This window comes from Ahaetulla prasina, chromosome 15, assembly GCF_028640845.1.
Source record: "Ahaetulla prasina isolate Xishuangbanna chromosome 15, ASM2864084v1, whole genome shotgun sequence".
NCBI classification, from domain to species: domain Eukaryota; kingdom Metazoa; phylum Chordata; class Lepidosauria; order Squamata; family Colubridae; genus Ahaetulla; species Ahaetulla prasina.
In genome coordinates, this window is record NC_080553.1 from 17727655 (window position 1) to 17754964 (window position 27310).

A 27310-nucleotide genomic window follows, 5' to 3' on the forward strand; every position below is an offset into this window, starting at 1 on the left:
TACGTTCAAGCTAGTCCTGCTCTTCGAAACAGCAGCGTCTTCAGCTCACGGCGGAAGGACTTGAGATCGGGGAGTTGACGAAGCCCCAGAGGAAGCTCGTTCCAGAGGGTAGGGGCCCTCACAGAAGGCCCTCCCCTAGAGGTCGCCAGCCGACATTGTTTAGCTGACGGTATCCGGAGGCCCTCTGTGAGAGCGCACTGGTCGGTGAGAGGCTAATGGTGGCAGTAGGCGGTCCCGTAAATATCCCGGTCCTAGGCCATGGAGCGTTTTAAAGGTGATAACAAGTACCTTGAAGTGAACCCGGAAGACCACTGGGAGCCAGTGCAGATTACGCAGGAGGGGTGTTACATGGGAGCCAAAAGGTGCTCCCTCTATCACCCGCGCAGCCGCATTCTGGACCAGTTGGAGTCTCCGGGTACCCTTCAAGGGGAGCCCCATGTAGAGAGCATTACAGTAGTCCAGGCGGGATGTAACCAGGGCATGAGCAACCGTGCATAAGGCAGCCCGATCCAGAAAGGCGTAACTGCCGTACCAGGCGAACCTGATGAAAAGCTCCCCTGGTGACGGCTATCATATGATCTTCAAAAGACAGCCGTGCATCCAGGAGGACGCCCAGATTACGAGCCCTTTCCGTGGGGGCCAATAGTTCGCCCCCAATGGTCAGTGATGGAATTAGTTGACTGTACCGGGCCGCCGGCATCCACAGCCACTCGGTCTTGGTGGGATTAAGTCTGAGTCTGTTCCTCCCCATCCAAACCCGTCCGGCCTCCAGGCACTGGGACATCATTTCAACAGCCTCGTTGGGGTGGTTAGGGGTGGAAATATAGAGCTGGGTATCATCAGCGTATAGATGACAACTCACCCCAAAACCACGGATGATCTCACCCAGCGGCTTCATATAGATGTTGAACAGAAGAGGCGAGAGAACCGACCCTGAGGCACCCCACATAAGAGGCGCCTTGGGGTCGATCTCTGTCCCCGCCAACACCGTCTGCGACCGGTCGGAGAGGTAGGAGGAGAACCACCGATGAACAGTGCCCCTCACTCCAAGTCCCCCGAGCCGGCGCAGCAGGATACCATGATCGATGGTATCAAAAGCCGCTGAGAGATCTAATAGGACCAAGACAGAGGAATAACCTCTGTCCCGAGCCCTCAAGAGATCATCAACCAATGCGACCAAGGCTGTTTCCGTGCTGTGACCAGGCCGGAAACCGGACTGGAATGGATCAAGATAGACATTTTCATCCAGGTACTGGGGCAACTGTCGTGCAACCACACTCTCGACAACCTTTGCCACAAAGCGAAGGTTGGAGACCGGACGATAATAACCAAGATGCTAGAGAACTAAAGATAACCAAGATGCTAGAGAACTAAATGGACAAACTGGTTCCTTGGTTGTGGCTTGGCAGAATGGAGAAATCCCAGTGGTTAAGTTGTCTTGTTCAAGAAACTCTGGTTTATTGCAATGTGTGCGTCTCTTTCCATGATCGTTTTTGGAGGGTGGGGAGAATGAGATAGAGGGGAACTTTGACAAAGGGCAGATGTGCCACCATGCTAAATTTTTCATCGGGCATTGCTAAATTCCCTTCACAGACATAAACATAAGCATGGCGGGATCTGTCTGGGACCAAGTACAAGAAGATCTGGACAGACGGAACAAACAGGATGAGTAAATGGAAAAACGACACAGGGTTTGCCTAGATTTAGTAGGAGGAGGAGGAATTCTCAGTGGCATCCGAAGATTGGGCAAATTTTGCAAATTTAGGAAGACGGGATAATGGTTTCATTGGCTCAGGAAAGCTACCAAAACGGTATACATTTTTCAAAAAGATAAGAGGAGTCAGATTGTTGTGACCCAGGCTCCAGTAGGTACTAGGAAACTCAGTCAGTATAAAAACAAACAAACTTTATTAGAACAGCTGAGAATTAACTCATTCTCAGCGTAATTCAACTAAATTAAAGCAAATTCCTCCCAACCCAATTCCTCAGTCCTATCGCAAACCTTGGTCCAATTAGGCAAACTGCCAAAGGCCTTTCTTGGCAAAAGTTCAGAAGTCACCGATGCAAAATAAATGCAAGAAGACAAAGCTATCAACATTGTTTTCCGGCAAAGAGCCCAAACGTTGCTGGTCTTTTAAGCCTTATGGGAGGGGCCAATTATCTCTTGGCCCTACTCCTGAGTCGTCCTCTTTGCTTGAGCTGCTCTTGTCTTCTGGCAGCTCTTCTCATGCGTGCATTAGGAACAGGCTCCTCCTGTTCCTCTGCCTCACTACTATCAGTCTCTGGAGACTCCGGAGTCTGCACCTCCCTCCCCAATGGCCCTGGCCCCACCTCTGCCTCCGACGCAGAGCCCTCATCCGGGCCTTCCCCAGCCTCCAGGACTGGCCCATGTTCTTCCTCAGCCTCATCACTGTCTGACTCCGTTGCCAGCTCCGCAGGCTGCTGGCAGACCACAACACAGATGCTGAATGGAGGCTGAGGGGTGCCCAGATCTCTTTTGGCAGGGGAGCAGTTTTGCAACCACACAGTTGAAATACAGGCAGTCCTCCAGTTACAACAATTCGTTTAGTGACTGTTCAGAGTTACAACAGCACTGAAAAAAGTGACTGACAACCACTTTTCACACTTACGACTTTCGTAGCATCCCCATGATCATGTGATCAAAATGCAGGCGCTCAGCAACTGACTCATATTTATGATGGTCGCAGGACAACTTGACTGACCAGCCAAGTCAAGGGGGCAGCTAGATTCACTTAATGACCATGCGTTCCTAACTTAACAACTGTAGCAAGAAAGGTTGTAAAACTGGGCGAGGCTCTCTTAACAAAAGGTTTCGTTTAGCAACAGAAATTTTGGGCTCCGTTGCGGTCGTAAGCCGAGGAACACCTGTGCAGATTTCTCAAAAAAGTGAAGATGCTTAATGGAGGCCGAGGGATGCCCAGATCTCTTTTGGCAGGATGGACAATTCAGGAGAACAATTTTGCAATCGGAGAGCTTAAGTGCCAACCTCCTCCTCTCTTCCGCCTCCTCCTCCCAGTTTTGAAAAGTAGCATCTGGAAGTGGATCATATCTTAGCCAAGAAAAGATTTCACCACACTTGTTCTGTTTCCATTCAGGTGTGGCCTTCTTTGTCCTTGGCGTGCCATTTTCAATCTGGACCCGGAAGCAAGACTGGAATCCCGCCTCGCCCTTTCCTAACCCCCACAGAGTCTTTTAATCGGCTCCATCTCAACATTCTTCTCCAGCCTGAATAGCTGCTCCTCTTAATTGCCATGCTTGCATCAAATGGTTTCTGGATTCTTTTCTCCTACAATGGAAGGATGGCTGGTTAAAAAACGCCCTCTGGTTCTTGGTTTGCAAACCATTCCAAAAGAAAAAAGGCACAATTTTCACTTCAGCTTTTTCTAAGTACAAAGAATCTAGGCGTTTACTATTACCAATCTTATTATCTTCATCCGAAATAAATGGTTGTTTCTTCACCTGCTTTTTAACTGTAGCTTACAGCAGGGTTCTCCCAACCTTGGCAACTTTAAGATCTGCAGACTTCCACTCCCAGAATTCCGCAGCCAGCCAGTTTTGCAGCCAAGGTGCGAAACCCCTGCCCTAGAGACTCCTGCCCTCTGGGAGTTGAAGTCCACAAGTCTTAAAGTTGCCAAGGTTGGAGACCCCTGGCTTAGAGAGCAGGATTGACCAGCCTTGGCAACTCTTTAAGACGTGTGGACTTCAACTCCCAGAATTCCCCAGCACCCATTGAATTGAAGTCCACACGTCTTACAATTGTCGAAGTTGGGAAACCTTTGTTGTACGGGCTTCAACCACCTTTTCCTCTTGCTTAAACCCTGAATCATAGGCAACCCCAGCCAGCTTCAAATTTCTTGTGGACCAAACTGTACTATGGGCTGCGAGCCTTTTTACGATCAAATTGTGTGTTGTTGTTTTTTTTAAAAGCCCGGTGCGGCTCCAACACACGATATTCCTTGCAAAGCAAAATGTTGTTTTCCAACCCGCAATGCGGACTTTGAACAGGGGAGGATTGTCTTCTTGCAGCGTCGCCAAAGACATGCACTTTGCTCCTTTTGGGGTGGGGGGACAATTTGGGAGGATCTGAGAACATTTCAGGCCAATTTGTTCGACAAGGGAGTAAATTACTCTTTGTATACATGTCCTCGAATTACAGCCACAGTTGAGCCCAAAAATTTATGTGGCTGAGCGAAACATTTGTTCAGCGGGTTTTCACCCGTTTTATCGTTTTTCTTGCCACCGCTGTTAAGTGAACCACTGCAGTTGTTACGTTTCTAGCACGGTTGTTGAGTGAATCTGGCCTCCCCCTTGTTTTTGCTCGTCGGAAGGTCGCAAAAGGGGATCACATGATCCCGGGAGACTGCAACCGTCATAAATATGAGTCAGTGGCCAAGCTTCCGAACTTTGATCGTGCGACCATGTGGATGCTGCAATGGTCATAAGTATGAAAAACGGTCACAGGTCACTTGTTTCAGTGCCTTTCAATAGTTTGAACTTGTAAATTGAGGACTACCTGTATTGTATACTCTTCAGGCATAACATTGCATTTAGCAATAGACAGTCTATTTATTTGAATACATCAGCTTATAAGTCACCCACCTCCCAAGAATCCAGGCAATTTGGAATGACACGAATTAAAGTTGTAATTGCATAAATCAAATCTCTCCAGATTGTTTTGGGGCTACAATTCCATTATTCCCCAGTGCACATTCCTGATAAACCCACAAGTGTTACACAAGCACAGCAGCCCTCTTTTTCGGCTACACTCTAGAAAAAGTGTACCTTTAAGATGTGTACTTCCCATATATGAATGTGCAGAAAGGGACAGATGGAAATGAAGGAGAGGGAAGATACCAAGTACTATCTAATATGGAATAGATGGTATTCCTGGCTGGAGAGCAAACATAAAACTTAAGGGAGACTTAGAGATCGAATTCTGAATAGAGGTTAAGATAATTTAAACGAGGATGTAAGTTTAAGATAGAGATACTTAGAAGTAGAATCTGTATATAGAGGTTAAATAGGATAGAGATACCGATGTAGAAAAAGCTGTTACTAGTTTTGTAATTTCGATGCGTCTGTCTTTGTTTATATTTTTTGCTTTTGTGTATTGTGTTTTTTTTTGTATTGTGTATTTTAATTTTGGGAAATTTAATAAATATTATTATTTTTTTTAAAAAAAAGATGTGTACTTCCCATCTTAGCTTTAAGATGTGTACTTCCCAAAGGGTTTTTATATATGGCTATGATTGCCAACAGCCATCAGCAGTCCTTTATCTACATTTTAATTTCAAATCAAAGAGTTGGTGATTTTGTCACCCAACAACAACCTCTGAAAACCTGGGAGGAGGGAAATACTAGTGGTGAAGATATTTGGCTGAACTAAGAATGGCAGATTCTTGGTTAAGAACAGTCTGCTCCGCGGGGAATCTGTTATTCCTAATAATATGAGGTGCATATGAGTTGCTTCACATTCATTTCTGAGAGATTTTGGAAAGACTGAGGCAGATTTACATAACCCACATACTGAGCTTATTAGTCATTAGGCTCATGACAGGACAAGCAGCGCAGGGGGAGGTTGGTGGGTGTCTCAAACTTGACCAAACACAAGCAGTTAAGTGTGCTGTAAAATGTGCAAAAGCCGTTCCTTAATGCCAAAGATAGATGCGAGGTCAAAAAAATGTTTTTCAAATGAGAAGTCTGAGATTCATTATACATCTATTCTTGCTTGGGTAAGAAATGAGTCATCAGCTCACACTGGTGGCAAACTTGACAGCGGTGGAAAATTTGAAATTTGCACACAAGCGGAAACTTTTTTTTAAAAAAGTTTCTTCGTTTTTTTGTTCCTATGCAGCTGGTATTTTTCTAGATTTCTTAGGACTGTCAGAATAACTTCTGGTACCGGACTCCCTCTGCAGTTGAAATGGTGAAGCTACAGAGGCATATTAAACGCCCCCTCTCGGGACGTTGATAGACAAAAAGAGGATTTTTCATTTAATAACCAAGTGAACCTTTAATTTAATTTTACAATGCAGAAGCCCCTGGCTGCACAAGATTCTGGATGGCTTTCAGTTTTAAAAGCAAGAACGATCAAGAAAGTCAGACATCCATGCCAATTTGGCTGAGATGGCGAAGATATCAGCCTTTTTGAAAGACAATACGCAAGAAAGATACTTAAAGGAATGGAAAAAATAGATTGACTATATTCAACGTAGATATCAGACTAAGAGTTATCAGACTGTTTTTGAATGATTATGATGTATTATTCTTGATTGTTTTTGGGGGAAGTTAGGAATTGATGATTGTAGGGGTATAATTAAGTTGGGATGAAAATTTTTTAGCATATGTTTGTTTTATTTTTAACTATACCTTGTGCCCGTTCCGGGAAGTCGGGGGGGGGGAGGGGGGTTGTGAAGGGAGGGGAGAGGAGGGGGGGAAAGGGGGGAAAAAATTTTGTAAAACTTTTTGAATAAAAAAAAAAGATATGTTGTTTTAAAAAAAAAAGAAAGTCAGACATCCAGCCAAAACAATCTATGGCCAATGACAACTCAACACTACTGTATCCCAAGACGTGGGAGGATAGCTATGTTTTTCTGAACCTCATTTGGATGGGAGTTATTTGGAGAGGGCAGGTGGCACCTTTGAAATCCAGCCACTCAAATGATAATTAAGCTTTCCAAAAGCAAGACACAACTTTTAAGGGTTCCTGAGTGCTCTAAGTTGTTTTCTTGCAGACCTTCCATTACCAGACTGGGTAACATCATCAATGCTAAAAGAATGGGGTTTGCAGGGAGGAGGAGAAGAACTGTGGGAGCCATGGACTCATTTCAACCTTGAGCTACAACTGTATCATAACTTTAAGCTTCATGCTGGCTGGGGAATTCTGGGAATTGAAGTCCACAGCCTCATCAGGTCCACCAGAGCAGGGGTCTCCAACCTTGGCAACTTTAAGCCTGGTGGACTTCAACTCCCAGAATTCCCCAGCCAGCAAATTCTGGGAGTTGAAGTCTGCCAGGCTTAAAGTTGCCAAGGTTGGAGACCCCTGGTTTAGACTAAATAAGAGGAAGCCTAGTTGCCAAAACTGATACCCCAGTAAAGCTGGTATTATCACTTGAACAGCATAAACCAGAATTACTGGGTTCCTGTGGGAAGCAGAGCAAAACCTGGTGAAACTACAAGTCCCAGAATTCCTAACAAGGAAAAAAAATGCTACTGGAGGGAGGGGCTACAACATTAAGCCGTTCCCTGGCAACGCGTTCCCGACATGCTTCGAGGCGCAGTTGATCCGCCCATCGCCTCCTAGAGCTCCGAAGGCTCCCAGCGTACCTTGCGCGTCTCCATGGTTACTAGCCCCGGGCATCCAACTGAGGCCTAGGCCGCTGCGGCCTAGCAGGCGGGATGAGGCGACCGGGCGGGCCGGCGTCGCCGCTTCTCCCGAGGCGGGCCGTTTTCTTTCTCTTGCTGCTACCAGGGGTTTGCCCGTCCACGGCGGGGCCGACGAGCGAAGCCTTTTCGAAGCCGGCCACCAGTCCGGGCGGAGCCACAGCGGCGGGGTCGACATCGGAGCCCACTCCTCTTTCGCCCCTCAGCCAGGCGATGTCGACGGCGGGCCCCGTCGAGGCATCCAGCCCGCGTCTCACGTCTCCCCAAACGCCGCCTCATGTCGGCCCGTGGCCGGCGCCCGTGACCGAGGGTGGGTCTCCTGTGGGGCTGATGGAGCCTCCATGGACAGGAGCAGTCAGTCTCTCGGATCGGGCGCTTCCAGCAGAAAGGCGAAAAAAAAGGCTGGCGGGAAGAGCGGGGTGGTCTGGCTGCCCCTTCACAGCTGTGGCAGGCGGGGGACTAACAGTTCCCAGCATCCTAGGCTATAGGGATATGGGAGTTTATTTATTCGTTAAATTTATTTTGCCGCCTATCTTGCCATGTGGGCTACGCTAGGCGGCTTAGAACAATAAAACGGAAAAATGATATAAAATGCAAAGGAATAAAAAATAAAACGATACAATAATATTTTTCTTAAAAAGAAAAAAAACAAACTTTGTTGTAAGTCATTGACATCTGGAGCTCTTCCAGAGCAGGGGTCTCCGACCTTGGCAACTTTAAGCCTGGAGGACTTCAACTCCCAGAATGCCCCAGCCAGCTTTGCTGGCTGGGGCATTCTGGGAGTTGAAGTCCGCCAGGCTTAAAGTTGCCAAGGTCGGAGACCCCTGTTCCAGAGCATCTATGGCCCTATTTTCATCATTTTTCTCCTTGGTAAATCCCAGGTATATACATGGCTTATAAGAAAAGAGCCCTGGAGGTGAATTTTTTTTTGGTTCAATTGCTCTGAGTTGAAAATAGTTCATGCAAAATAATTTTTTTACTGTTTCTGGCAACGGGGGAGGGCATGCATATTTAATAAAAACCATGGTCCATTGCACAGTCAGCCAGATGTTCCTAAGAGGACCATACGGGGCATGCATAAGAGCACAAACGTGCCTACCGTTCCTGTCCTATTGGTTTTTTTTCTTCATATATATATATATATATATATATGTATATGTATATGTATATGTATATATATTTATTTATGTATATATATATATTTTCTGAGGTTTTCGCGGGTGTTTGTATGTAGGTCTTTGGGTATTCGGGTTTTCTCCTGCGTAAAATTGGAAGTGTCTTGGCGACGTTTCGACGAAGTCTCATTCGTCATCTTCAGGCTTCAGCTTCGTGCTTCTGGGAGCAAGAAGAAGCTGAAGCCTGAAGATGACGAATGAGACTTCGTCGAAACGTCGCCAAGACACTTCCAATTTTACGCGGGAGGAAACCCGAATAACCAAAGACCTACATATATATATATGCCTATACCTCCTTATATTTCCTCATATATATGTTTATATACTATATAATCTTTTTGTGTGATGCTTATATATATTATTGTGACAAATAAAAATAAATAAAAATAAATGTTCAGTCTGAATTTGACATTTTATTCACCTATGCAGATGTGGTTTTTTTTTAATGGTGTCTAAGATACCATCGCAGGTTGTCAGCTATTCCACCAAATCAATTTGCCTTTTGCAATAGATTGATGAGATTTGTCAATGCTGACGGTGCTCAAAGGGGTTGCATTCAAGGTTATATTATTACTTAACTGTTCACTACCGTTTTTGTCAAATCTGTCTTCCAGTGACTGAGCTCTGCGTCTGTGACCTGCTGGAGAATCAATGTGACGTAAACTGTTGTTGTGATCCTGTTTGCACGGCTGCGGATTTCAGCATCTTTACCGCCTGTTCGGTTCCCGTTGTCACGTACGTACGCCTGTTGTAGACTGACGCCAATGTGCATTTAGATGTTTCCACAGAGATCTCTAGTGCACTCTGTTTGAACTTGCCACATCAGAATAGCAAATTGAGCACGCGGTACCTGGGGCAGTGTCTCTCGAGATTAAAGCAAAAAAATATATGTATATTAATAGAATGAAAATAGGATGTGGTTCAAATAAGCAGCTTTTGAAGTGGCACAGTCTCCTCATAAAATAGTCCCGGTGCAAAATACAGAGGGCAGAGGTGTTTCATTAAAAGCTTTACCGAGTCGCAGTGCCTGTGAAGTGTAAAACTAGCATGCTGGGAAGAAAGCTTTTCTTAACCTGTGAAACTTCCTTGCAGAGAGGGGTTTTTTTTATAGCGGAATTCGATCATTTGAAAACTACGCAAATTAAATAGAGTCAAAAATGCAAAGCACGAGATAAAATGTTTCGCATTTGCTCACTAGCACTTTACATAACAGAATTGCTTGCATTTGTGTCCCCACTTTAATGTCTCTGGATTCAAAAACAAAATTATTTATCTACTTCTCCATATTGGAACAAATACCTCAGTGGCTACCTAGCTATTTTTAGGAGTGCATTTTTGAACACAGGGTGCACTATTAATAACCCATTGCAGTCTGCATCCTGCTTTTATTGTTACTTGTTCTGTATGTCATTTCCTTTTTGGCAGCCTACCCATTCTTCTTTCCACAGCTTCTTTCTCCTCTGGTGTTCTTACGCATTGTGAATTTGACAACCAAATTAAACCTCTGTGGATTAGCGATGTCCTATTTAAATATCACTATGCCAGCCAGTTTCCTGTTGCAGCCTCCCAACACAGATTTTGTAGCCTTTTTCCACAGACCCATCTCTTCTTCACAGGTCTATTCAAAACCACTGGCTTCATTTATCCAACTGCTTTCTTTTCCCTCACAACACCTCAGCGTGTCTCCTTACAGAAAATTGTCCACGGCTCTTTGGAACAAGAATTGTGCCACTCCAGGGATTAATCCCGGCTTTTATTTGGCCCCTGTGCCAATTGCCACCTACACTCAGTATTTTGAGACCTGTTAGATAAGCCACAGTTAAAGCTGACTACTAGATTTATTTTCACCTATGAAATAAAGTACAGAGGCACAGGTTGGTTGCATGCATTGGGTTTCTGGAAGGCATGGCTTAACATTTGACCCCTTGCTTTTACATTGTCTAATTTTTTTTTCAAATCCACTTGCGCTACTGACCATTTGCACATGGTGGTTTGATTTCAGAGGGTTTTTAAAACCATTTATGTGCCTTGTTTCGACGACCATTTTTTTCCTCCATGGAGGAAAAATGGCATTCCTGTATGTAAAAAAGCTTAAAACGTTGACGAGCTTCTCTTTTCTCTAGCGGTGACGGGCACTTCTGCAGACAACCAGAAGCCCTCTACTCCATAGATCGATCGGTTCAGCCACCAGAAAGGATATTCCAGCTAGTCGAAAAAGTCAACCCTTCTGTGTTCTGCCTTCAGACCTCCAACTGTAAGTAGAACAAACCAGAGCCTCGGTGAATATGTCACTCTGAGGATAAGCAAACTGATGGGATAGGATAGTACTTGAGGGAGTTTGAAAAAACGCAGTCACTTGAGGTGGGTTGGCTGTCTAGATCAGGCTCTCCAAATTTGGCAACTTTACAATTTGTGGACTTCATTTCCCAGAATTCCTCAGCCAGCTAAGTTTGGAGAGCATATGAAATGTTTAATTCAAGTAAAATGGCCTTTTTTTTCTTGATCGTGTCCAAGACTTGCAACATCAGTACAAATCCTGTATAGTTTGCCCCTATCCTGAAGAGCTAAGCCAAAAGGTGAAGCTTTATTGTTCCAGTGTATTTCCTTTCACTTTTGAAGAGAGAAAGGTAGCAATGGGTAGCAATTAAGATGTTGAACAACAAGTAGCAAGGTTTTTTTCCATACCATCACAATGCTCGTATGGGACATGCAGGGTTCTCGCTCTGAAATGCCCCGATGCAATGTGATGTACTAAACTTCTCAAACTTTTTTCTTTTCTTTTTGCAGATAAAGCCGGCCTCTCCTTCCAAGCTCCAGAAATACCCACTCTGCAGAATTTCGATAGGCTCCTTCAAGAATTTGACAGGGGCAGCTTTGCTACTGGAAAGGATCTGGTGCTGGAAGCGCAGTCGGAGACCCCGCGTGAGGCTGGTGCAAACGACACCAGCAGATACAAAGTAAAGAGCCCCTCTTTGCACACCCCGATATCTTGAAGCCACTTTAGATTTTGTTCAGGGGACAAATGGGGTGGCCTCCCATGTTTGTCTAACTCTAAGCAGTTTCCCCAAGCCTGATACTCAGGATTGGGGAAGGCGGAGCAAGAGCTTCCCAGGGATGACCGGTGACCGTGAGTCTTCTTACTGGTGGAAAACGAAGCTTCTTTTCTTGTCCTTTGACAGTTTAAGGACCTCATTCAAACAACCGACGGCTTTCTGAGGCTGCCTGCTCCACTTTTTTCTCGCTGTGCTCATGACAACCCTGCAGGTCAGAGAGCAGCTTCTTCCTTCTGGAGCTACTTCTGGATTGTTGTTTGGGGACAGGCGCTCTGTATAAAACGTCCCGTTTTGCTCTGCTTTTCTAGACCATGGGGGTCTCCCGTAGGCGCCATCTTACCTTCCTGAAAGAAACCCAACAAGATGCTCTGCTAAAGGGTTTTTGTTTGGCATCACAATTTATTTATTTATTTTGAAGGATCTGTGTTTCTAAGAGTTCCAGGCCCAGTGCCGTAGAAGCTTTGAAACGAGGGCCCAAATTTAGTGGATATGGATGAAAAAGAAACATGAGATAGGGGCTTAAGATTTCTGAGCTCTAGGCAGAATAGAAAATCCTGTAGGATTATTGATAAAACGATGCCTGTATTGTATCTCTAGCTAAAGCCCTGGACGGCAGTTGCCACCCAGTTAGAGTATCCTTCTTACCACAACCATCATCCTCAGCTAGATGGGGCTGCAGGGCAGTTTGGACGAGACAATCTTAAATGAGACTTCACAAGTTTCTAATCTGAATTAATCTGAACTTCCTTTGGTGCATCTGGAGCCCAAAATGTTTAGATATTTACTTAGAATATTTTTTAAGTAAGTAAGGTGTTAATTACAGAAATGAAGAGAAAGTTCAAAAGGCAGCTTGCTGCGATGGAGCCCACCCTAAGCCGTGCCTTCTGGGGCTTTTGACTTAATCCCTAAAACGGATCTAATCTTCACCAAGCTGAAGATTTCCCTCTGAATCCTGTTCTTTGCTGTTTTCTCCAGGCTTCTTAATGACCCAGGCTGAAAAATGCAACACGGCGATGAAGATGGATGGATGCACCACCCTTCCGGAACTCGGCATGCCATTTTACACCAATTTTAGCATTTTGGTGGTAAGCGCTAATTTTTGGGAGCCTTCAGGACACACAAAACACAAATGGAGAGGGCATGGGTGGGGGGGTGAAGTCAGAACTGCTGGTTTATTTTCCATTCAGAGAGAGAAGAGTTTTCTGGGACAGATGCCCAGAGGTTAGGACCAGTTTGTCATTTGTACCATATGTGGCAACGCTTCACCTGAAACGTGACTTCTTCTCTCTCTCTTTTTTTTTTTTTAATTCCCATTAGGTGCCCAATTCCAGCCAAACAGTAAGTTTAATTTTAATTCCCACTTTGAGCCATTTATAATGCATCTGTAGGCAGGTTGTACTTAATGATACTTAATGGCAACTCTCCCCCTATAATTAAGGAATAACGGGGCGGTTATCGCTAGGTGGATCTTCCGAGTGACATTTCTTATTTTGGTGGGTGAATTCTAAAACGGCTGCAAAGCACAGTTGCTCTCCTTGGAAGCAGGCAGGTGCCGCCCAAAAGATGCATCTGGACAGGGCCAAGGAGAAAGAGGCAGCAGGTGTTTCTCTGCCATCTCTGCTTCCTTTGGGAAAAATGGAAACTAATCGCCTCCATGTATGATCTTATTAAGATTTTTCTTATCATGCATAAGGAGTAAAATTTTACCTTGAAACATTTCACCGATTCCAGAAAACTTTTCCCAAGAGAGGTTTTTTTTTAAAGGACTATGCCAATTTTTCCTTGAACATTGAGGATAAGGGAGAATATTTGTTTTTCCCAGATAACTTTCCCTGCTCTTTCATGTCACTCGTATATTACGCTAATCCATTCTTTAATCATAGTTTGAACAAACCACCAGCCGTAATGTCTGAATTTTGCCCGTGTACAAAGTAAACTTGTATCAAGTGGTTGCTGCTTATAAATCTTTCCAGGTTAACGTCACCATCCAGTCCATCACCATTCAGGCGCCGGATGGGCTGCGCACTCGCCTGGCTAATGCAGACGTTGTGTTGCTCCCTGCGTTAAACGATCAGTCGTGCAGCAACGTCGTTCTTGAGGTAGGCAACTCTCACCATTTCGTGCAGGGACCGCAAACTTTTGCACTTAATCCCGGAGAAAACGTGGAATGTTTCACACCGTGTCTTCACTACCTCATTTAAAACCCTGGGCTAAACCAAGATCTATGTCAAACCTTTTGGCTTGCCTGGTCTGCCCCGAGTGAAGAGGAATTGCCTTGGGCAGCATAGAACATAAAATTAATCTATATAAATCACATAATGTCAGAAGTTTACGATCTTGTGGGGCCGCATGCTGTCCAGGGCTGCACACGGCCCAAGGGGGTGGGTGGGTTGCACACGCCTCCTTTATGTTAACCATGGACCGTTTATGAATTATCCCGAGTTGGCTGAGCCTAGCAGAAAGACTACCCAGGTTTATGGAGGCCTCTGCTGCATTGCCAAATTAAAACCACTGAAACACGAGGGAAAGAAAGGGCAGTTTTGTTCGGCTTGATTATGGCACCTGTCTTCTGGAACGTGGCCCTTTCTGAGAGCTGGCCGGCTTCCATCCCGGGAAGCTCTGACGACTCAGCTTTTCTCCCGGGCTGGGGTGGCCAGAGCATCTTGCCAGGTGGTGGAGACATTTTTCAGGTCTTTAGTCCAATGATAGGAATATGAAAGCCCTATAAAAGCCAGATGTTGTGAGCCACCTAGAACAGGGGTCTCCAACCTTGGCAACTTTAAGCCTGGAGGACTTCAACTCCCAGAACTTTCTGGGAGTTGAAGTCTGCCAGGCTTAAAGTTGCCAAAGTTGGAAACCCCTGACCTAAAGGAAACTTGGGAGTCGGGCAGCACCTGAGTCGCACAAAGTAAATCACCTTTGCCTTTCAGGCCAGGTATCTCATCACCTTTACCGAGGCAGGTGAAATCGTGGAGGCCACCGTCTCGCTGGTTCTGGGGACAGTTCATACCAGCGTCGTTTTTCTGCAGCAGATTTTCGCCATCCGTTTCATACAGGTAACTCCTAAATTGTGTGAATTTTTGAAAGACATATATTTAAATTTCAGCTCCGATTTGTCTGAATCACTATTTCTCCATTGCGGGTCGCTGAAACAATAATGATAGCTTCTTAATAAAGCAGCCCCTACAATGCTAAGAGATTTGTGGCCCGGTATTCAAAGCAAAGAATGAAAAATCAGCCATTTGCAACATTTACATTTTTTTTTTTTTACTTTTTTTTAACAGCAAGATACTCGGCCTGTCCCTTTCAGCGGAAGCCCTGGTTATCTTGTGGGGTTACCGATAAGAGCCGGATTTAGATCAGCTGGATATCCTTTTTTCCTCCATTATTTAAGCAAAACTCACTCTGGAAAACGGGTGCTTGCAAGAGTCGAAAGCGTGGAAAAACAATCATCCGTCCCTTTTCTTCAGGACCGTTGTAACTTGGAACAGTCACTAAATAAGTCTTTGTAAATCAAGGACTACCTGTAGCTGGTATTGTGGAGCTGGGCTCAGGCAGGATTTTGAACCAGTGCTGCCACTTCTTGTACCATGTTTGCGAAGCACAACTTGCCGTATTTTTCAGAGTATAAGACGCACCTTTTCCCCCCAGAAAACAGGGTGAACATCTGGGTGCGTCTTATACTCCAAATGTAGCCCCACCCAGCTTCTCAAACGGAGGTTTCAGAAGCTGAAAAAAGCATCAGAAATGGAGCTTCAGAAAAGAAACTCCCAAACAGAGCTTCAGAGGCTTTTTTTCTAAAGTTCTGTTTTGGAGGCTTTCAGAGGCAGAAAAAGGTTTTTTCTGAAACAGAATTTCAGAGGCAGAAAAAAAAGCAAGGCACAGAGCTCACAACCAAGGAACCTGTTGCTAACATTCACCTCTGGGAACAGCTGATTGGGGGTATTCTGGGAGGCCGATCTGCCTGCCAATCAGCTTTTTTCTTATTTTCCTCCCCAAAAAACTAAAGTGCCTCTTATACTCTGAAAAATATGGTATGATGTATGTATTCTGCAAATCCAACTAACTGGGGCTAATTCAGTCATCCACGATTAAGCCCAGCTGCTGCTTCTGCACCAAAACTTCTGTGTTTTTCCTTCACTCTCTTTATTCACCTCTGGAGTCATTCAGAGTCTGAACGATGAAAGCCAGCTGACCATGATGAAAAGCACCACAGCCCAGGATTGTTTCCGGGCGGAAGGGAGCCGAACCCCAGTACTGTTTGGGTACAATATGGTGTCCGGATGCAAAGTGCGGTAAGGAATAAAGCTGGCTTGCTGTTCCAACGTGTTGTCTCCCCTCCTTACCTGGATGCTGGGGAGGTGGATAGGCGCGTTCATTGCAACAACCACCCTGCCAGGTGTGGTAGCCGGTCTTTCTGGTCCCTGAGGAATTGCTTGGGGGCTTTTGTGGAAGGATGAGGACAGGGGCTTCTTTGCCCTCATTCTGGAAGTCACCACATCTTCATCTTTCCCTTGCTTATTTCTGAGTGATTGGTAACCTCATCCCAACTTTCAAAAGAACACAAGCCTAGTTTCACACTTAGCTCTTCCACAGGCAAAATTCCCTCAGTTTACCCATTCATCCGCCACAGGGTCGCTGATGAGAGTTTTCTTTCTTGAAGGATTACCGACAGTGCCGAATGTGTGCTTCTGGCTCCGGAGATCCTAAGGGTGTTGAAGGGCCAAAATTTCCCAGACTACGTGGCCTCGTTTGGAGATTCCTTGCCTCAGAACGGACCGGACTGGGTCCAAATCTCTTACAATTTCACCAAACTGGTAAGAAGTCAGACTAACATCTGGGTGGATGTTTTCTTCACCCCCAAGAACCATCTTGGGGGGGGGAAAAACTACTCCCAGACTATTTGGGGGGAGGGAATGCAAATAGGCTACGTAACAGCATATATCCCATGTATGCAAAGTTTTTTTAAAAAAAAAACACCAAAAAACCCAAAACGCAGCACAAAAAGAGGCTGGAGAATTTACCGATGTCCCCAAGCAGTTTGGGTGCCGCTTTCATTCTTACCGTAACAATTTATGGGCTTTCACCGCTGACTCAAAACTGCTCCAAGCCCTGTTTACGGGACAAAGTGCAGTAGGTGACATCCTGCATGCTTAGCCGGAGTGGATGGGGGGGGGGGAGGCCCCTCCCCTCCCCTCATGCAAAGCAGGACTTGGGACCGACAGACTCCCGTTTCTCTTTCAGGCCACCTGTGAAATCCCCGTGTCCTTTCAAGTGGAAGTGAAGTGGACTAAATACGGCTCCTTGGTGAACCCCCAGGCTAAAATCGAGAGCCTCACGGTGATCCTAACAACGGCTGCCTTACCCAAGGTGGGTGGTGATCTTTTTTTTTTGTTTACATTTATACCCCGCCCTTCTCCGAAGACTCAGGGCGGAGGGGGGAGGGGAGGAAATGGAAGAACACCGGGAGCTTATTTTTAACTTCAGCGCACTCGTTCCATGATCGCAAGGAAGGGACGGTGGGTGGGTGGGTGGGTGGGTGCTAAGACCTCTGCCTAATAAAACTGGCCTTCCCTTCTGAAAGGGTAACTTTGGTCCCTGGCAGCACGGCTGGCTGGGGAATTCTGGGCGTTGAAGTCCACACACCTTAAAGTTGCAGAGGTTGAGAAACGCTGGTCTAGATCCCATTTGGGGGGGCAAATGGTGGTCTGATTGGGTCTCTCTCTCTCTCTCAGGTCGATTCAGGAAGCGAAAGCATCATCCAGATATTCAGCTCCGTCTCCTTTGATGACATCTCTGCCCCTGCACAGCCAGGATACAAAGCTTGGCCCACCATTGAAGCCCGCCTGCCCTTTGATTTTTTCTTCCCTTTTGTTTAAAACCACCTGCAGAATCCAAAGATGCCGTGGTTTTTTTTTTAAAGGGGGGAATCATTCCTCGCTGAAGTTGAAAACAGTTGCTGCATCAAAGTGAGCAGAGGCCAAGATTGCTTCTGCCACCATCGACTTTGGGAAGACCCCCAGCTGGGATGAGGGTGGACCTCGGCAGAGTTTGGCTGAAGATCTTCCTGCTGTTGCTGCTAGTTCATAAGCGAATACGGACCGAGGCCCGGATTCTGCCAGGTGCTACTGCGCAAGAGAAACACGCAGATGGGAAAGCCGGGAAGTGGAGTCCACGCATTTGGCAGGCTCCAGATTGGAGAACTTGGCTTGCTATACATCCCGAGTCAAGTCGAACGGGGTCTTCGGGAACTTAAGAAGCAATCATTAATGGAGGCCAGATGTCAGAATGCTCAAAGGGCATCAGAAAAATAAAGAATTAAAAATTCTGAAACAGGAACGTTGGAGACGGATTCTGCCCTTGTACCTTAAGAAACTTCTTCCGACTCTTTACAAGGGCAGCTTTTGTGAACTACCGGAGGCCGCTTCCGAATATGGATTGGAATTTATTACATTATTATTTCTGCTAAGTTTTGTGAAACTGTACAGCTGTACAAGAAAGAATGGCATAGCTGATTTGAGAGTGCTGAAGCTGTTCTACCACTCCCGGTCTCCAAAAGAGATCTAGGCCAGCCGAGTCTCAGCTGAGTGCCCTCCAACCAACACCTCCCCCCCCCCCGCCCTGCGAGCAGGATTGGGAGGATGGCGGAAGGCAGCGTCCACTCTATCTGAAGGGCATCAGCTCTGGAGGAAAGCAGCCCGCGCTAATAAATGTGCCAAAGGATCTATTTACAAGGTCACCCTGTAAACGTAAGCTAACTTCTCAGGGCCAGAACAGGATCCAAGGAAGAGATTTGGCCACCGTAGGTCCAGGTCAGGCGTCTTATTTGGACTGGTTGAGGAGCCCATGTTGCTTCATGAGGTTGTTCAGCCTTTCAATTTCTATTTCCTGTTGAAGAGAAAGAAATGAGGTGATTTCCTGTGTCCCTCAGGCCTTGAGGCATCTTTTTATCAACAGCCCTTTTCCATTTTGGGTGGGGGGCGAAACAGACAAGAAAAAATGGAATTTAAAAGCTCTGAGGGGAGCCTATGACCAATTACTTCTTAATTATTGAATAAAAATGATCACGTCTGAATTCTCAGCTATCACTATTGATTCTTTTCCTTTCATTTGCTCCTGGCTACATTTTATATTTCATGAAAAAAAAAAACCCAAGGGTTCTGGGCTCTTGTAAGAGCCAAGCCAAAGCTGCACCATTACGTTGGAATAAATTTAGTGGCAAGCAGCACAGAAATCGTATTTTTTCCGCTGGGTGCAGGGCAATCCTCTTGAAGGAATTAAAAAACTTACCTTCTCCGCACAGCTACTTTCCAGCTGCTGGACTTTGGTACTCAGCTGCAAATTGGCTTGCTTCAACTTGGAGATCTGCTGCTCTGTGCGGGTCTTCACGGATAAAATTATTCCTGCAGAGGGAATTGAAGGGCAGAACAGTTTACAAAACGATCGGCCAGGCCTGAGGGCCACTTAAAAATTAGCACTGCAACATATTTACAGCAAACATCCTGCTTAGGAAGCCATGACAGAAAAGGGAACGGAGGGCTAGGGTTGTAAAAACAAGGACAAACCTAGAGGCTAATTCAAAACTTTCTAGTTCTTTTATCGGTTCTCAAAAAGATGGAAGCTAATCAAGGAGGGAACCAACCTAGAACCAAGCACAAATTTCCTGACAGTCAGAGCAATTAATCAGTGGAACGGCTAAGTCGTAGGCGTTTTAACACTGGAAATTTTTAAAGAAAAGATTGGACAGCCATTTGACATGGTCTAGGGTTTGCTGCTTGACCAGGGATTGGACTAGAAGACCTCCAAGGTCCCTTCCAACTCATTGTTACTTGTTAGCCCACCCGTTCAACCAACGGGCTTTGGCAAAGCAGGAGGCATTATATAAAGACAGCCTTGATAGATGATAGACAGGAGGGAAGAAGGTAGCAGACACAAAGAAAAAAAAATGGCTGGAAACACTCAGGATCAGGTTGTCCAAGAACCAGCCGAAAGTCTCGGTCTTTAGGTCAGGGAGCCAAGAGTTTAGCCAACCCCAAGAATTCTAAAGGAGGAGGAAACTCCCACTCCAGAGTTTCAATCATTCTTGGATTAAACCGGACACGGTTCTTTAATCCCCAACGCCGCCCTTCAAACCCGTCCTGCTTTCAAGACGTACCATTGATGATCCTGGCCACCCGCCACAGCCTGAGAAGAATCAGCAGGCCGAGCGCTTCAAACTGATGCTCCTGGAAGAGGACCACAATGTCCAGGATGAAGGAGACGATGACCACCAGGGCGTCCAAGACTTCGAACTTGTGGTGGAAGAACTCCAGGCGGTAGGCGAACAGCTTGAAGCTGACTTCCACCAGGAAGAGAGAGAGGATGGAAAGGCTCAGGTAGTGAAGGACCTGCGGGGGACAGAAGGGGCCAACAGGTAGGTGACAAAGCCGCCCAGGAGACAACGGGGGGAGTTTGGAGATGGCGCAAGGCACCGTTGCTCTTCACCCTTTTTTAAAATTAGTATTATTAGTCCTGTGGAGGAAGATGCAATGCATACAGGGAAGTCCTCAACTTATTCGACTAAAATGGAGCCCAAAATTGATGTTGCTAAGCAAGACGGTGAAGTGAGTTAGGACCTCTTTTTTTTTTTTGACACAGTTAAAGGGAACCACCGTAGTTGTTAGGTGAATCTGGCTTCCCTCATCAACTTGGCTCGTCGGAAGCCCGCTATGAAGGTCACGGATGGTGTTCACGTGACCCTGGGAGCCTGCAACTGTCCTAAGTACATGCCAGTTGCCAAGCCCCCAAATTTGGATCACATGACCCCGGGGGATGCTGCAACAAAAAGTTGTAAATGTGAAAAACGGTCCCATTTTTCAGTTCCCTGGTGACTTCGAATGGCCACAAAACAAATGGTTATAAGTCGAGACTCCCTGTATAACATTCCAGCCTTCTTTCCGTTTTCGCACTATCTTCGTCTACCGTTCTACAGTTTCGCCTTACTTTGCCCTCCTGTTTGTTTCACGATCCTACAGGACAAGAAAATTGTACGTAATGCACTCTTATCCCAATCCATAAAAAAAACCTTCAAATATCTGGCGTCTTAGGTTCCGGCAGACTCATCCAAGCTTATCTTTGCACAAAGGTTTCAAAAATCTGCTCTCTTTTTGCTTTTTCAAAAACAGAGAGCCCGGATATGATCGCCAGGCACTTTCCTGCCTAGAGATTCCCCTCTTCACCCATTTTTCTCACCCGTGGTGCGATCTCATCTTTGTCAGGGTGAATGATCTTCAGATCTAGAAGCAGCTCTCCCAGCACCAACACAGCGTCCAAGATCACCAGGCAAACCACCACGATCTGGGAAGAAAAACGGAAAGCATCCAGGTAAATAAATAAATAAAATGTTCTTGGAAGTCCATCACTAGACGTTGAAGGTCGGTTCCCGTATACGTTAGCAGCAAATATAAACTGAAGCCCAACGCAGAAGGGCAGGGGAAGGGGAGAACAATTGGGACCATCCCAGGTTAGCATTTCTTCATTCTTTCCCCAAAACAATCATTGAAAAAGGTTAACAGCAATCGTTAAAAGCAGTGTTCCTCAACCTGGGCCACTTTTAAGATGTGTGGACTTCAACTCCCAGAATTCCTCCAGCCAGCGTGAAGTCCACGCATCTTAAACATGGCCCAGGTTGAGAAACACTGGTTAAAGCATTGGCCACCTGACTGGAAAACCAGGAATGGTAACCCAACTCATAGAATAGAATAGAATAGAACAGAACAGAACAGAACAGAACAGAACAGAACAGAACAGAATAGAATAGGACAAGCTTAACAATAAACAAGAACCCAATCAAGGAACCACCAAATCCACTCCCACCTAAAGTAGTAGGACAAATCACTAGGATATAAAATGAGACCAAACCCCCACTCCCTGCTAGCACTGATGATGTTACCTAGTTTGGTAATGAAACGTCTACAAGAAAACCACCAAGCTCAGAGAGCAGCAAGGACCCCACAGTGATAAACTTGCTCAAAAATGTGCACACAAACCATGGAATGCCATGATTTACTTAACACAGTTTACTAAATAAACCAGGACTGGCTAGGTTCACACTGCTAGTTATAGCAGAAAGTCGTTTCTTTGGTTTTGGTCAAAGAGGTGGCATAAACTATACATGGGATTTGAGATATTGCTGTCCGTGACTTACAATTCAAATCCAAACAAGTGAAGATGGACCGACAGTCCATGATTTAAGACCAAATGGAACAACCCAGCATGTCAACCAAGTGACAGGGTGGCCCCAAAGATTATCCGTATCGTCTTGTGCTTGTGTGACACCAAACTCAGCGAAGAGAGCCCACGGTGGCAGACATCTGAAGATAACCTCCATCCATACCTGGAACTTGTGGGATTGGAACAGCTTTTTCATAACATCCCTGAAAGTTGGACGCCTGGGCACTGATTCGACTTTAACCGCAACCTCTGGTGCCTTCCCTTCTCCTTCCTCTTCTGTCTCTTCCTCCTCCCATTTCTTGTAGTCGTTGTTCCACTGGGTGGTGTCATCTCCCACCACCGTGAAGTGCTTCAGATACATCGACATGGTGGTCACTCAATAGGACATCACCCCCGGAGAACAGCTGCAGAAGCAGATCCTGGTTAGTCAAAGGCTCGGTCAATCACTTTCCTAAGGATGCATTCATGGGCAGGTAAAAAAGAGAGAGGGGAAAATGGAACCATGCAGCTAAAGTGATCGTTTTTTTCAGGGGTCTCCGAACTTGCCAACTTTTAAGACTTGTGGACTTCAACTCCCAGAATTCCCCAGCCAGCATGGGGAATCAGTTCTGGAAGTGGAAGAGTCCACAAGTCTTAAAGTTGCTGATTGTGGAGATCCCCGATTTAGGTGACTTGAGTCCAGATCCCTACTCAATGTAAGGCACCTCCCCAGCAGATGACAACCAGTCTAGTCAGCAACCTGCAGCTCTGGAGCCACATGTGGCTCCGGAGCCGCATGTGACTCTTTTACCCCTCTACTGCGGCTCCCTGTCACTCAAAATATACGTCACAACCGCCAATGTGCGACACCTGCCGTCACGCGATTATTGAGCTTTTCAATCCCCGGTAGGCCAACCATGGATAAATCCAAGAAAAGAAAAGTTTCAGAAGAAAACAGAAGGTTGAATTCAACTACATCTGCTAGTTTTGTGGCCGCTCAAGAAATAGTCAGGCACGGGAAGGGTTTTGTGGCTCCCGGTGTTTTCTTTTCTGTGGGAAATGGGTCCAAATGGCTCTTTTGAGTGTTTAAGGTTGCAGACTCCTGGGCTAGGCACTACTCAAACAAACCCACCCAGAGACACCAACAGCCAGATACAATTTTAAAAAATCATCATCATCAGGAAATCTGCTACTTCCCTAATTAACTACTCTACCCATGGAATCGCCCTGCCTACTAACTAGGAGCACTCATTGTAGCATCTGTTTGTTCTCAAGAGTTGGCTCCCACAGCCTGGACAAAATCCCAAGAGTTATGTGCCTCTTTTTAAAGAAAAGAAAAGAAAAGAAAAGAAAGAAACCCACCTCTCCTACGGGACACTGCGAGGGGAAATCAAATAAGGGATCCTTTTAGAGCAGAGGTCCTCAAACTTTGGCTGCTTTAACACTCGTGGATTTCAAGTCCCAGAATTCTCCAGCCAGCACGAGTCTTAAAGCGGCCAAGTTTGAAGACCTCTGTTTTAGAGGAAGCAGGGTGAAAATGCTACCTTTAAGAAGAAGAGAATTACGACGCATAACCACCACGCAGGAAGCCAGCCTTGATCCTCGGATCACCCTCAAAATTGTCTCCCTCTTACCGTGTCCAAGGTCTGTTTCTCCGCCTCTCTTCTGCCAAGCCAAAACCAGAGGACCCTTCAAAGCCCGCCTTGGAGAGAGCCCCGTCTGCTGCGCTAGAGAAAAGACCTTTGCTGGCTTGTAGGAGAGGCAAAGGAGAACCAAAAAAAAAACCCCACGTTTCCTGTTTGCTTTATTTTGCATAAGACATTTCTGTCGCAATCTTTTCTGCCGATAAAACTGCGGGAGGGGCGAAGGAGGGGAAAGCCCACCCAGAGTTAGCCAACCGCTGCCCTTAAGAGAAAAGCCATTGTGTTTGTTGTGGGTACAAACCATGGCTAGGAGGGTTCTCCTTGTCCTTAGCTGAGATGGCATTTACGTGACTCGTGAAGTCACACACACACACACACACACACCCCATGGGAAGCTCCTGCAGAAGGAAGACCCGCCAGGAGGGGCAAAGGCTTGCTAAAACTAGCCCAAAGTGCAAACAATTGGCTTTAGTGCCACCGGAGCTGGCTCTGGTTGAGAGAATGAGTTGGCGCAGACGTCTGCTCTGTTTATGGTACCAAATAAATACCAATCAATGCCGGTTTATGGTCCTGTTCATAAACAACTTCCAGGTAATTAGAAGAACAGGTCTGCATGACTATGCATAAGATCCCCGTTCCTAATCTACTCAGGATCAGGAATTACAACCTCCTTATCTATTTGCTGCCCAGAAGGGGTTATCATCAATATTGTGTAGCAACAAACAGCCTCACTCTTTCAAGGGCTGGTGGGGCGGGTGGGGAGGAAGAAGCCACAGTTTACCAAATCGGCAAGGGATTCTCTTGAAACGCTCAAGGTTATTGCAAAACGATAGCGGCCTATTTTTAAGCATGAAGAAATGCGTCAATGTTTCTCCTCAAACAAACAGGCACATACTTTGCTCTTTCTTCATAATCCTATAGTGGCCCCTGCTCCTCCCTTCGTCTCGAACTTGAACGTGTTGGGCTAAAGTTTAAACCTGATGGGTGGGAACATCAGCTCAGGGCAAGCTTACACAATCCGCAATCCTGTCGAACGATTTATAGTAACGGTTGTGTAAAAGAGAAAACCATCAGGATTTTACCTATTTATAGCAGCCAGCTCTTAAAATAGACGGCCCCAAGACTGAAAGTAATACCTGTTTCTTGACTAAACCCAAAGTGGTTGAGTTCAAGAACCATCCTAAGCCATTAATCATGGCTGGGTTGACAGCTGGTGCTTAACTCAGGATAATTTATATTCTGGGTTGCCGGGTTGTCTACCCCAAGAGTCTCCAATTAGTGTTCTAAACCCCACAGAAAAAGAGGGGAGATAGCTGAGGCAGGAGAACCTCAAGGTCTCCTGGCCTTTAAAAGGCTCCTATTCTGGTTTGTTTGTTTTTCTTGGAAAGCTGCAAGATTAACCCCATCCAAACTCTGAAAGAAGGAACTTTTCCAGGCATGAAACAATGACCGTTTCACCTGTCACGTGTCTGGGAAACCTGGATTGGGTCATCTGGATTGGGTCATCTGGGTCATCTGAAGACTGTTGGGTCATCTGGCAAACCAAACCAGTGGAGAAATCCTAGCTTCCCATAAACTATCACTTAGTCATCTTTCATTCACCTGGGAAGAGAGGCAGAAAACGGGGAGGCTGCTTCTACATTTAACCATGATTGGTTGAATAAACCACACTTCTCTGTCAAACCCAAGCAAATTGCTAACCGTAGGACCTATGGTCCCTCCCAGTCTCTCTCCTCTGCTGCCTTCCCAACCTGGCCACTTCCCCAAATTTTGGACTTTGAGCCGAAGGCCAGGAGGCATCTCCCCCATCTTGTGAGTCCACCTCTCCATTTTGCTGACAGTGACTTGTCTACTCTAAGGCGCCTAGGAAACTCACCGAAGCTTGCAGAAAAATCTGCCTTAGTTAAATAGTCACCGTCTTCTGCCGAAACCAACTCAAGGGATTTTTTTTTTTTTTACTTTTCTTGCAATCCCTCCTTCGCTCCTCCTTCAAGATAAAACTTTCACAATTTTTCTAGGATCTAGAAGACACCCCCAACCTTCCTCACTTTTATGCCCTGTGACTTGGAGGTTGGGCTTCTTGCTTGCTTGTCCCATTTCCCCATCTTCAATTAAAACGTCTCCTTTTTTTATGCTTCAGCCATTTTTTTATTTTTTTTTGGTTTTGGCTCAGTATAACTGACTTTATCACAAGCTGCGCATGACAAAAGATTCCACTTTTGGGCAACTCTTCCCAGGTCTTAAACAAACCCCTGTCAACCCTGTTTCATAGTTCGGCTAACATCCTGTTAGAAGTCATGTATATATGAACATCTTTAAATAATCACCCAGCTTTCTCCTATATTCTCTTTGAAGTGAAAGGCCCTTCCTTCCACAGTTAAAAAAGCCAAGCTCTTTCATTCTTTATTAATACTGAGAAAATCAAAGTTCCTCTTTTTCTCATTTGAAAAACAAATTTTTGCGGCATTTTTTCCTCTCTGGGGAGGGTTAGTTTCATTTCATGCCCTTTATCCCCAGCATTTATATTTCTTGAGAACAACGGGGTCTGCAACAAAGTCACTGGGGTAACACTAGATCTATTAGAGGGGGTCTCCAAACTTGGCAACTGGTGGACTTCAAGTCCCAGAATTCCCCAGCCAGCTGGGCTAAACTAGGGTTACCATGTGTACAAACCACTCTGGCTGGATTCACACGTTCAAGCCAACTTGGCAACTTTTAAGATTGGTGGACTTCAGCTCCCAGAATTCTCCCAGTCTGGCTAGATTGGGCTAGGTTAGAAACCCCCCCCCCATGTGTAAAAACGACACTGGCTGAATTCAGACGCTCCAAGCCTTATGATGTAGACCAGAGGGCCGGCTGGGGGATTCTGGGAGTTGAAACCCACTAGATCTTACCGTTGCCATGTTTGGAGAGCCCTGATGGGGATCAGCCTGATTAGCCTCTTCGGATGCATCCAAACGCCGCTGGTAATCCTGCAAGCGGCTCCCTCTTCCCCTCGGCCCCACCTCTAAGCCCGCATCGGCCGCGTCCAGACGTGCAGAGACGCCTCTTGTCCCGTCCGGCCGAGCCGATCCGATCCCGGGCGCCCGAGCCAAGGTCAGGGGGTTGCGGAGACCCTTCGCTCCACGACTCCATCTGGGGAGGGGGGTCCTCCTGCGAGGATGGGAAGGGGAGGCCCGGCTCCCTGCATCATCCCGGGACAGCTCGGAGGGCGAAGGGGGAGCTTTCCGGGCTGCCCCGACCCCTTTTGCTTGCGCCGGCCACGTATCGGGCAGGGGTCTCCGCCTCTCGGGATCCCCGGCTGGGCTCCCTCCCTCTCTCCTGCCCTCCCTCCCCGGTCCCCCTTGCCGTACCGTGCGGGGCCCCGAGCCGCTTGGAGAGCCTGGGCTGGCGGGCGGGTTGGCTGGTGGGGCCGCCCCCGCCTCCCCATCCTCGCCTCTGCCCCCGCCTTCCCCGCCCCATTGGCGCAGAAAGCGCGTCTGGATGCTGGAGGAGGGAGAAGGAGGCGGGCAGCCCGGCCGGTCCTCTTTCCCGCTGGCCGGAGGGCGCCTCTCCCTACGGGCAACAGGCAGGCAGCGCCGTCCGGGCTCTTCCGCGCAGCCGGCGGGGCTTTGCGGCAGGGGTTCTGCCGGGTTCCCACCCGGGGCTGCCGAAACGGCTGGAGGGGGCGATGCGCGGGGAAGCAGCAGCAGCCGCCGCCTGGCCAACGCGAGCGGAACCGGCTCGGATCGCCTCCCGATTTCCAGGCTCCGCTGCCCGCCTTTCAGCCCGGCCGAGGGCGCAGCCAGGCGGGAGAACATCCCGGGCAAAAGGTCGGCTTCAGCCCCATTGGCACGTGAGGCTA

General features: G+C 46.7%; 2 protein-coding genes across 5 annotated transcripts; one reads left to right on the forward strand and one right to left on the reverse strand.

Annotated features, from left to right (window-relative positions):
- Positions 1–7323: 7323 nt before the first annotated feature.
- TCTN1 (tectonic family member 1) lies at positions 7324–18713 on the forward strand. Its single transcript, XM_058158157.1, has 14 exons — positions 7324–7714; positions 9194–9314; positions 10703–10833; positions 11367–11536; positions 11759–11843; positions 12608–12717; positions 12950–12970; positions 13606–13731; positions 14563–14688; positions 14917–14999; positions 15787–15927; positions 16296–16449; positions 16877–17002; positions 17368–18713. Exons 1-14 carry the CDS (start codon positions 7420–7422, stop codon positions 17509–17511), a joined length of 1833 nt encoding a protein of 610 aa, XP_058014140.1. The 5' UTR covers positions 7324–7419; the 3' UTR covers positions 17512–18713.
- HVCN1 (hydrogen voltage gated channel 1) lies at positions 18382–26908 on the reverse strand. Of its 4 annotated transcripts, none has more exons than XM_058158162.1 (6): positions 26820–26908; positions 22008–22248; positions 20864–20968; positions 19788–20019; positions 18923–19035; positions 18382–18520 (listed from the first exon to the last, which is right to left on the reverse strand). In XM_058158162.1, the coding sequence occupies exons 2-6, from the start codon at positions 22209–22211 to the stop codon at positions 18455–18457; spliced, it is 720 nt and encodes a 239-aa protein (XP_058014145.1). In that variant the 5' UTR covers positions 22212–22248; positions 26820–26908; the 3' UTR covers positions 18382–18454. The 4 variants fall into 4 exon arrangements, with proteins under 4 accessions (XP_058014145.1, XP_058014146.1, XP_058014148.1 ...); XM_058158163.1 differs by lacking the exon at positions 26820–26908 and adding an exon at positions 24925–25068; XM_058158165.1 differs by lacking the exon at positions 26820–26908 and adding an exon at positions 23458–23677 and having other exon boundaries at positions 22008–22295.
- Between the last annotated feature and the right edge of the window lie 402 nt (positions 26909–27310).

Excerpts from the sequence above, each read along its gene's own strand:
- HVCN1 (XM_058158162.1), bottom strand. The coding sequence starts at position 22,211 with ATGTCGATGTATCTGAAGCACTTCACGGTGGTGGGAGATGACACCACC. Across the intron at positions 20,020-20,863 it reads AAGATGAGATCGCACCACGG|GTCCTTCACTACCTGAGCCT; the intron begins GTGAGAAAAATG and ends TGTCCCCCGCAG. Across the intron at positions 19,036-19,787 it reads GGTGGCCAGGATCATCAATG|GAATAATTTTATCCGTGAAG; the intron begins GTACGTCTTGAA and ends TTCCCTCTGCAG.
- TCTN1 (XM_058158157.1), top strand. The coding sequence starts at position 7,420 with ATGAGGCGACCGGGCGGGCCGGCGTCGCCGCTTCTCCCGAGGCGGGCC. Across the intron at positions 10,834-11,366 it reads CTGCCTTCAGACCTCCAACT|ATAAAGCCGGCCTCTCCTTC; the intron begins GTAAGTAGAACA and ends TTCTTTTTGCAG. Across the intron at positions 13,732-14,562 it reads GCAGCAACGTCGTTCTTGAG|GCCAGGTATCTCATCACCTT; the intron begins GTAGGCAACTCT and ends TTTGCCTTTCAG.